The following is an 11,378-nucleotide window of genomic DNA, read 5'->3' on the forward strand; positions in this document are numbered from 1 at the left end:
GGTCATTCCCTGGGTTCCCAAGGTGTTTAGATGTAAAATGGGTTATCTAATTTTAAGTGTTTGAGGTATCCACCAAGCTGGTCAGTGGTCATCCCATATAGTATACTAAAAACACCCTATTGTCAGTTAGTAACTCAAAAAGTATTAGTACAGTGTTATTGGGAGATATCAGTGACAATGCAGAATACAATATTTCAATGTATAACCTGCATTGGTAAATAAAAAGGCATGTGCAGTCCTATTGGCTGCTGTGGACAGCCCTGACACTTTTTATTTTTCCTCTAGCTTTTATATATATATCAGCCCAAATGAGTAACTTTTATTCTTCCGGCTGGAATGGAGGATTTCAAGATATGAAGCATATTTCATTTTATCTGCTATAAGGAATGCGTGTCCCCACTGCGGTGACATATATTCAGCCCGGTCTGCTCTCTGATAAATAGTACATGCTGACATTTTTGCCTTGTGCAGAAAAGTTTTGCATCTACAATGGGAAATATGGCTAGGTTGGTCCACAAGGAGCATTTGACATATTACAGCGATAAAAGAGCACCTTATATATTATTTTTACAATTTCACAATTTACTGTGTAATACTAAGATTCCCAGAGCATCATGTGTGATATTTTGGAAAATGTAAAGATTTGAAACTTTCAAGCAGCACGGTTAAAAGTAGGAAAAGCTACATTTAAAAAAAAATGTATATGATAGATTCAGGGGAACATGACAGAGTAGGAATATGGGGAAAACCAGTGCTGATTTATTTATTAATGTTGCAGATTTTGGGGGTGCCATCACTATTGCTTCACTACTTTATGGTTCACGGAATCACAACATGGATGTAGGTGGTTCATTTAGGACTGCTAACTTGGTACTTGTTCCACTTCACTGACCCAGTAAGTAATAACGCAAGGATAAAGATGACAGCCCAGGGGCCTTTGTCATTTCTAGTGAGGCTCTGAAATGTGAATGACAGCTGTGGGGTTTAATCCCAACTTGTAATGAAGTCAAGACTATGTGCACAGCCTGTGCCTAAGACCAAGGGTTCTCTCCAGACACAACGGTACTGATTTAAAGAAGATGCTGGTATTTTCAGGCACCCCAAAGTGCCTACCTCCATTTAGCATTATTTCAAGAAAAATATACAGCATCCAACTCCTCTACTCTCATTCTTTCCAGTTTGCAGTTTATTGCTATCACTGGCCTGAGATTTGCAGATGTCTCATTAAGAACAATGAACTTGTGAGATGTATGACATGCTTGACTGTACTGACATGTCAGTAGCACCTTCCTATGTGGTGCACACATGGTGGAAAACATTTTCTCCATGAAAAAGGGAGCAGTGAGAACATACTCTAACAGATATTTTTCATTGCATTGGCATATAGGTTTTTTTAAAGCCAATCTCAAGGTAAAAATAAATAAATAATTCGACACTGCAAGCGTTAACAGCCAATTTCTGTCTAGGGGACCTGTGTAATGCACTTTATCTAATCTCTGCTCTGGCAGGCTCCAAGACTAGTGCCCGCTGCCTCTCCCCCCACCACCACCACCACTTCGGTGGTTGGAGGCCTGCTGACATCATTATGTCTAATGCTAGGCCCACAGCCCTGTATTATTTGTGAAGAAGTCGCCAAGGAGCTGTCCACAATCAGGAGCGAAGAGGAGAGAGGTGCATGCCAACTGCTGGGGGACTGGAGATTGGGTAAGTAAAATAACTTTACACAGCTGCCCTAGACATTAATGAGCAGTAAACTCATGCAGTGTAGGGGTAGCCCTACTGCAAGGGTAATTTGTTTTTGTTTTTTATCTGGAGCAACTTGTACTCAATATCATATCCTAAGGAACCCCTATACTAGCCCAAAACCTGTGATTCCTCAATTAGATATTTCAGCCTACAGTTGTATTTAAAGAGACTCTGTTAGTTTAAAAAAAGATGCTGCAGTTATTACGTGCAGGCACCTAAAAGTGCATGCACATACCTGCAGTAGCCTCCACAGGTCTGAAGTTATAGACCAATCCTGGGTTGCTCTGACAGGTAGTGTCGGAACTTTAAACTACCTACTAACCCTGCCCATTCCTATTGGTCAATCACAGTGATGGGCTGCCCCACTAGCCAATAGGAATGTGCAAGAGGCCAGAAGGGGTGGCCAAGTTTGGCACTAACAGGAAGTACTGGAGTTTGGCCTGTAAGAACAGCCCGAGTTGGCCATAAGGATAGGCTTTTGAGGGCAGCTTTAGGTATGTGGAAGTATCTCTCACCGTCCAAGGCTCCATATTTGGCCTTTGATGGAATGTACAGCTTTATGGAAGAGAAAGCAGGTGAGTCCAAGGTTTATGGAAAACGTAACATCAGAATAGGACGTCAGCTGGTCCTATTTCTAGATCTACTGATGGTTTAGACTTGCTGTTTCCATTGATATTAATATGTATGTTTTTATTATACACTCAGTTTAAATTACCCAGGTTTATGTCAAGTTTGCTTTAAAGTGACAATAAACCCTGAGATTTTTTAACATAAAACAATACTGTAATGTGTGCCTTACTGTAATCTATGGTTGTTTCCCTTCTCTTTGCTGCTCTTCCTTTTAAATCTGTATCTGTTCTCATGCTGGGCAGAACTTCTGTTTTGCAGCAGACTGCCTTGTCTCTGGAATGGAAACATGGTGTCTGTGTGCAGGTTCACAACCTGAGCCAGCACTGCAGGAAGAGGCAATCAGCTTCAAAGGGAGGTTCTCCCCCAGCATGAGAAGAGATACAGATTTAAAAGGAAGAGCAGCAAAGAGAAGGGAAGCAACCATGGATTACAGTAAGGAACACATTACAGTATTGGTTTATGTTAAAAAATCTGAGGGTTTAATGTCACTTTAATAACAGAATTATGATGGTAAATCACAGCACCTTTTCTTTTCTCTTCATGGTATTCTCTCTGCATCTCACATCATCGGTTAGGCTATACTAACTCTCAGTTTATGCAGCTGTAAAATGAATAATAGACTAAAGCGTATTTGTAAGAGTCTTAGAGTTTTGTGACTCTGCCTGGCGCCACTGTGATTTGTTTATTTCTAGAAATGCGCTCCTGACGAATTTTAATTTCCTTCAGAGCCCAGCGTATACTCCTGCGAAGCAAATGTAAATCCTTGCGGGGATGACGCCTACTGCAATCAAACCAGCACACCTCCTTTTTGTCACTGCAAGCCCGGCTTCCAAAGAAACTTCGGGAACAAACAGTGCGAAGGTAGGAACTTCAGATGGTATGGCAAAAAAAAAAAAAATCCAAGTTAGCTCAGATGTAGAGCAACGTGATTAACATTCAAAAGCACTGCCGGTTTTGTTACAAGAAAAGCTGCTTTCTATCTTCAGAGACAAGTTAATTCTCCATGCGTAGCAGAAGGAAGAATTGCATGGCATGATGAAAAACCTGCCTTAGCCAAAATGTACTAGAGCTGGAAGGGAATTTGAGCCTTTAATTCAGCAGTGTATTAGCAAAGCCAATTAATTAAATGAACATCATAAGATATTGCTGAATTTAATGACAAAATGCACTGCTGTCAACATCACAGTGTCAATATTAACTGGTGTTTGTGCTTTTGCTTAATGCATCTATCTAGAGGAGGTTTAATCCCCAGTGCATTTCAGTCATGGCGCAATTGAGCTTGATTAAAAAAGAGAAAAGTAAAAAAAGCAAGGTATTCATAAGCGTAGGTAACATAGAGTAAGTAGCATTATCTCAAAGTGCCAGAAGATGAGGGATTTAATCCTTATTTTAGGATATAAGGACAGAAGACAAACCGCAAATGAGAATTTTCATTTATTTAATTAATTAATGCATATGGCTCTGAAACATTCAGAAAACATTGAAACATTCATTTTGGTCCCTGCCCCAGAGGAACCTTACCTTACCATAGACATGCAGACAAAAACAGATTCCGAAGGAATAGGTTGGAGGCGCTGGATCCAAAGTTGGTGGAGTTGAATATATAAAGTGAAGGAAGCAGGAAGCGACCTCTGGAACATGCTTTGGTTGAAAGTCTGAATATTTTTATTTCATAATATATGTTCATTTTGATGGTTGCAAGAGACCCCCTTTGTCAAAACTCAATATTCTAGTGAGAAATGGAATAGAATTATGTCTGACTTGAAAAGGGTTACTGTCATTTCACACCATAAAGTCTGCGTTCCAGAGCATTCAGCCTCTGAAACGCACTGGAATGCAAGCACTATTTTTGCAGATCGCACTGGACCAGAATGCAGGTACTAATGTGCCTGCGTTCCTGGTGCGGGAGATCGCACTGCCGGCGGCGGGAGTGGCTGCTGTGCCATTGACTTCAATGCACCACTACGCCCCCTCCCGCCGGCTTGCGTTCCAGAGGCCGAACGCTCTGGAATGCAGACTTTGTGGTGTAAACCGGCCCTGAAGCCTGCTTACTTACGGATGCTCATACTCTGTTTTTGAACCTTTTAACCTATCAATGATGCCATAACGAAGAGAGTTCCTTAGGACCACCGAAGCGCATTGGCTTGTTTCTCTCTTCTCTTGTTGTGGCACTTCTTCTTTCCTCAATCTTTTGGACATACAGAATGAGGTCAGTTTGAAGCAGAAATGTATTCCTCCCACTACCATGTTTTTGTATTGTAGACGGAAAGTTTGAGCTTCCATGTTATGAAGCCATAAAACCACAGCACAAAATCAGCTTTAAAGTGTATTTCCAATTTTGCGTTTAAATAAGAGAAAACACCACTATATAGTTGTTATGTGTTCCTATTCACACAGCATAACAAAAAAACAATGAAATAAATGATCGCTCACCTTTTAGACGTGTCTGGGTAACCTTTGCAAGCTTCACTCTCAATTTCTCAAGTGCCAGGAAACTGTGTCTGTCCCCAATAGAAAGACAAACGACATACTAAACTTCCCCTCATTAACATGCAATGCTTCTAGATCTTTAACCTTTTGTTAGGATATACAGTGTTCAGATCTAGTTTATAACTTATAATGAGATCTTCCAGCACAGTACAGATAGGCACAAGGGGGATGCTGCTCGCACCCGGGTGACACCATTGGAGGGATGACACCAAAATGACTGACATTTAGGTGTCACCCCCTCTAAAAAGTCAGGCACTCGGTCATGGACCGAGAGCTTGAAAGTGTCAGTGGAGAGGAGGATCATGGCAACATACCTCATCCCGCCGGGTGAACGTCCCCTCCTCTCTCTGCCGGTTTCCATCACTTAGATGGCCGCTGGCAAGCGTCAATTAGATGACCGTGTGTGCACGATGACATCATCGCACACGCACGTGGCGATGTCACACGCATTTACGATGATGTCACATCGGGGTGTCACCCGGTCTCTGTTCTGGGTGACACCCAGTCTCAGGATGCTCCTGCAAATAGGGTTAATTATGTTAACAGCCTCCCTTTCATTCTAGAGCAAACTCAGTACAGAGTCCAACTCTTCTTTCATAATAAAGCATGTATTGTTCAAAAAGCAATTAAAAAATGTTATTCTAAGTGAATGTGAAACATGTAACAAATATAAAATAGGTGTTATCCAAATTTGGCTGCAAATGTGGAAATACACTTTAAAGAAGACACTATCATTGGTGGAAGTTGAGGATTAAAGGAGAACTATGAGGTGAGTGCTTTTCACTCACCTCATAGTTCTAGCCGACCTGTGACAATGAGACTGTCACAGGTCGGCTCAGTAGATTGGGAGGTGAGCGAACACATACCGGCGTTCGCTCACCTCTCGATCCTGTCACGGCTCTCTGCCGTGACTGGGGAGGGGCTGGATTCCCCCCTCCCCGCTCCAATCCGCCAGCGCTGACTGGCGGAACGGACGGGGGAGGGGGCAGGTACAGCTGGCTCTGCCTCTAGATAGGCAGAGCCAGCTGTCAGTCACGCAGCTGGGCGGATCCCGGGACAATTGTCGGGATCCGCTTCAGCTGCGGCATCTCAGTATACCGCGAGCAGTAGCTTGCGGTATACTGCAGCGTCTCAATATAGCGCAAGCTTTATACTGAGCCTAGGGTGACGGAGGACGCTAGTTTGTGTCCTCCCATTACCCTAAGGAGAACTATGTGGAGTAGGCTTAACCCCATAGTTCTCCTTTAAGACCCTAATCCTATAAGGATGCATTGCTACCTGCCATGTTTTAGTTCTGCAAAACTGTTATACTTGTACTAGGGATATCTAAGAAAGTTGGCTACAACCTTATGTGTGATGGGATGAATTTGTGCTCTTTTCCTTTGCTGTTCGTCTCTGAAATATTAGATCTGCTTATTTATTTGAGCACAGATAATCAGCTTTGCAGGTTGCAATAATTACCTGGCTTTCCCTTTGCCCAAAGCAAAACTCTGCAGCTGAGCAGGTCTGAATCAAGAATGAGAAATTAAACTATCCTCTTATGAACCAATGGAAATTTTATATGTCTGCAATTATGATTCAGCGGTAGGAGGTGACGAGAGACAAGGACACCAGTACAACATATTTGTATGGCTTATATTGATCGTAAAGTTTAAGTACAAATTTAACCTTGGAGCCTTGAGCCTTTAAGACCTGAACGCCCCCCTTACACACACACACACACACACACACACACACACACACTTCACTTCTGCAAAACATGGCTCTACAAGAACATCTGCTGCCAGGTAATCAAGGTTTACCTTTCCTGACTTTACTGTCATCTGTAAAGTTCTGTGCATAGATCATTTGCTGCAATATACAAAGACCATCGTCAACCAGCTTTGCATAAGATTTGGCATGTGAAAGGGCAGAATCCAGGTGTGGGTGTCCTCAAAAGCTAGGCAAAAAGTTTCAATTAGGTTATACATACAGAACTAAATAAAATCCTCTGTCATTAGAAATAACATAGTTTTTGTTTAAATCAAGGGTCATCCTTAAGGTCATGGGCCATTGACATGTACAAGCTACATAAGGACCTCAGTGTTTTTCTGAGGGCAGCTACAGAAAATAAACTGATTATTTAATTAAAACGTAAGATAAAGTAGCTCAAGGTAATAGAAGACATAAGTCATGAGGTATGACGTTATTTAAATTGGCCTTGGAAAGCAGCCAGAAAAATGCCACACTCCGAGGAATAATGGCAGTGACGTTCTGAATGATTGCACGGATAAATGCATTGTGTGGCTGTAACATTCCTACCACACACAGATTCATAGTGGTAAAGTCAATTTGACCTGTCCCTGGAAGGGGTCAGACCTGTCATTAGCTGGGTAATTAGACATTAAACAAGCTGCTAATTATTTACACCAGGAAAGCATCATCTGGAACTGGAGAAGATCTGCTCCTGAAAAGTATTTGATTTATGTGTACATAGATGTACATATATGTACAAAAGTAGCCACCCTCCAGAAGGAAGGACAGTGTCAGTTTAAGCATAAAAAATCAGATCCTCTTTTGGATTCACATACCCCCTGTCTTTCATTTCTCTACAATTGTTTATTAGGAGTGAGTTATGGATATAACTAAATTGTTTCACAATTAAACTGGAAAACATCTAATATTCTTAACAGAAGTGCCCCACTCAGAAGGCCAGTGAATTAGCTTTTTTTAAAGTGGACATGGCCTGGCCTGAAACATTTCATGGGTAACTACAGAGCTGAAGCGCTTGCAAGTGCCTGTATTAGTCCTTCCATTGATCTTTGCATCCCTGTAGAGCATTCTTAGATCAATGACCCTGGCTGAGCATGGGGCCTGAACGTCTTGGTAGGTTGTGATTAGAGTACATGTAAACACTAACTGAATGACATTTAGTTTAATAAAGCAATATGTATTATAAATAATTGATACTTTTTTAAGTAAACTATTTATTTTTACTTTTTAAAAAACAAAAATCCTTTGTTGCATCTTATTGCTGCTGATCTCTTGCCACTAATTCAGGTCTACATGCATGCATGCCAGCTATGGCTTCACTGCATTTCTCAGCACAGGCATTTTGGTGGTGACAAAAGTGGATGCTTAATATGTGCATCAAAATGCAACTTAGTCTTTACTGGAAGCCCATGTAACAGGGCAACAACAAAGAAGCACAAAAAGGCACAGAGCATTGTCACCCTAACAGGATGTTCCTGAACAGGTGCCTTCATGGCAGGATCACTAGATATTATTTTAATAAAAATGCAGATTTAAAATATTGAAAGTTAATTTAAAAAATTGCATTAAAAGTTTTTGAGATTGGGTTTATGTATAATTTAACCCCACCTAGCCAGTCCGCCTTCAAATTCAAGAACTGCAATTGACAATAGAGGTGTTGGCATTGGACTATTGAATAGCAGTGTCCTGCACTTCAGCACTGTTACCTTAGAAATACTTTAGGTCCGGTTTGATTCACATTAACAGCAGCTTAGCAGATATGAGGCTACCATAGGTGGACTTTAAGAGCAGCAATGATATAAAGCACAAACTGATCAATCAAATCTCACTCTATGAGACTGAAAGGTTGCAATGGGTTACTGTATTTTGCACATTGCTGTGTTGCTTTATCAAATAATCCCTTGGGTGTTATAGATGTCCACGATTAAACTGGGCTGCAGTACATGCAGTTTTGTGACAAATACAATGTCCCTGCATTAATTCCATGACTATTGTGAGGCTGCTGGTTTTCTCTGCTCCACAAAACACCAGAGCTGTGGTGAATGCAGCTTGCATTAGTAAATCTCAGGCTTAATAGCCATGTTCTCTCCATGTATCCTGCGGGAGCCGAGATAATGTTTCCGGTGGGTCCTGCCAGTGCTGATTATTGAGAAAATAACTTTTTTTTTTCTATGTAAGAGAAAATTATTGTTTTCTTTCTTTCCATGAGCAGTTCATATGTTGCAATAAATAGCAAGGTAAAATGTATCAACAGTAACTTGGAAAGGAGGAACAAAAAATGACTCATCACATCTAAGCTTAGAACACTTTTTTTTAAAAAGGTGAACTTTTGTTACTTTTTTTATTACACTGGAGCTACGGATATTATCAGTATAACCTGAAATTGTATTTACTTTTGTCAGTATATTACAAATGTTAGATTAGAGGGAAAGCGTTGTTGGAGTTATCACTTGATTTTCAAATTATATATCTGCACCATTGAACAAGCAGTAAACAAGATGTCTGGAGAATGGAAAATAAAGCTATTTATAGATGTGGATGTGGCTCCAGGAACGAAGAGGAGACAACTGTCAGTTTTGAGACACTATATTCAATTTTCCAAGTAAAGTAAAGGGACCCACAAGTTAATATTTGTTTTCCTTTTCTCATTAAGTAGAGGCAAACATTAAATCAAATGCCATAGAGTAAGGTGGGCACTTTTAATGATAAACAATATGGTCATAGGGCTTTGAAAACCTGACTAATACGCTTATATAAGCTCACTGAACACCCCATTTCGTAAGCTTATTGAACACCCCATTTCAAAATCTGGTGAAGTAAATGGTAGTTGCCATCCTCCCTTATGGGAAGCTTTACCACAATAATTTTAAGAGTGTCTGTGGAAAATTGTATGGTCATTTGTGAGGTTAGGTACTGATAGAAGAGGGTTGAGGTCAGGACCAGTTTCTCCTCACCAAACTCATCAAACCATATATGTATGGAGCTGGCATTGTGCACTGTCATACCAGAACATAAAGGGCCCTTTCTCCAGACTGTTGCCACAAACTTGAAAGTGCACAATTGTTTAAAATGTTTTTGTGTGCTGTAGCATTAACAGTACCCCTCACTGGAAATAGCTGAACTTAGTAATTTAGAGGGATACTATTGGCCATATAGTGTATTTCTGCATGTCCCAAGTGGGTATTGGGCTTCAAGTCAGGGACAGATCTGAGCCACCTATTGAGGAATAGTTCCTTACTTGCCTTTTTTCACTTCCAGCTTCATATGTCACAGAAACTTGGAACACAAACAGATGGCTTGCAATAGCCAATCAGGCTTTCTCTTTCATTCATTTGGAAAACCAAGAAATCGTATTGGACATTGCAGACAGCTGCACTCTCATTCCTATTTCCTTTGGGAGCTATTTGAAAAGCCTACTTATTATTTGACAAGTCATTTTAATGTAAATAGACCATATTCTGATTTTAAATCCAACTAGCCTCAGGGGTGATAATGAGCAATCCATTAGAAGTGCTCATTATTGTCCAAAAAGGTTTTACCAGCTTAACTCCTTTTTTTTCTCTGAGTGTACACTGTGCACCACATACACCGTTCACTGTACAGTCTAGGCATAATTCTGTGCTGAGATGAAGTAACTCCCCTGCGTATGTGCGGGATTACATCATCCTGCCCTGGCCAATCAAGATGGCCAAAGACTATGAACCCTGGCAAAAGCGCTAGGGGGCCACAACTTTCCTAAGCGGTTCCCATCTTTACTGCCAAAATACAGTTACCTTGTGTCCATTCATGCATCTTTAATGTCCTTGCCACTCTTTTCCTCTCTTGAACCACTGCCTTCCATCTGTCACTTCTCATTCACCTTTCTCCCTATAGATTGGTCTTTCCCCAGGTCATGCACAATAAAGTTTTTTATAGATCCTGAACAAGCAATAAGCACATGATGCATGCCCATAATTGTAAAAGAATGCAGTGTTTTCCTCAATTGTTTTGTTTCAAATGCAGGTGTATTGTTTTCTATGGCGGCATGCAAACAGCTGCATAGAGATAAATAAACTTGCATTACACTCAGATTCATAAAAGTACGAAAGAAGAAACTGCATCCATGGTTATGCATATGGACCATATTTCATTTATGCTAATGTTTACATGTGTATAGCGCAAAAGTACTCTATTGGAGTACAACAGCCTGTATCCTAACCACCTGTGGTCCTAGCAACAGCAGAATTCTAGGAGGCAATATTTGCCTGCATCCTAGAAACAGAAGGATGCTGAACAGCAATAGCTGGCTGCTTCCTAGTCACAAAAGGATGCTAGGTGACAATAGCCATTTGTGCACATGCAAATGTTACACACACATTACATACATACAACATTTTGACGACTTAAAACACCGCCTGAAAGATCCGTTGTTTTACATTATAAACTCAGTACACCCAAGTGCTTGAGCCATAATAAAAGCTCTCACTAACTTATCTATCTATAAGCATTGTGGAAAAATACATTTTCAAAGATTACATCAGTGTGTTTTTCTATGAGAGCAGATCTTGGCTGCCTGCCAATCCTCTATTGTAAACAAGAAGCCAATGTTTCAAAGCTGTTAGAAGATGGTTAGAGGTGGCTTGTTTTAAAGACTGTTAATTGACTTGATTTTGAAATGTAAGAATTTGAAAAATGATTAACCACTTGCCGTCCATGGGCGTTCCTGAACGGCCAGACGGTAACCTTATAGGAGCAGGAGGGAGTCTTAAGATGTCCTGCAA

General features: G+C 40.7%; 1 protein-coding gene across 1 annotated transcript in view; it reads left to right on the top strand.

Annotated features, from left to right (window-relative positions):
* LRP1B (LDL receptor related protein 1B) overlaps positions 1–11,378 on the top strand; it is a 1,026,358-nt gene that overhangs the window by 916,326 nt on the left and 98,654 nt on the right. Inside the window, exon 76 of the mRNA XM_018554232.1 lies at positions 3,103–3,237. Coding sequence (XP_018409734.1) covers positions 3,103–3,237 — 135 coding nt within the window. The remainder of the gene's footprint in view (positions 1–3,102; positions 3,238–11,378) is intronic.

The sequence above is a fragment of the Nanorana parkeri genome, unplaced genomic scaffold (genome assembly GCF_000935625.1).
Source record: "Nanorana parkeri isolate BGI_ZX_2015 unplaced genomic scaffold, ASM93562v1 scaffold148, whole genome shotgun sequence".
In the NCBI taxonomy this organism is placed as follows: Eukaryota; Metazoa; Chordata; class Amphibia; order Anura; family Dicroglossidae; genus Nanorana; species Nanorana parkeri.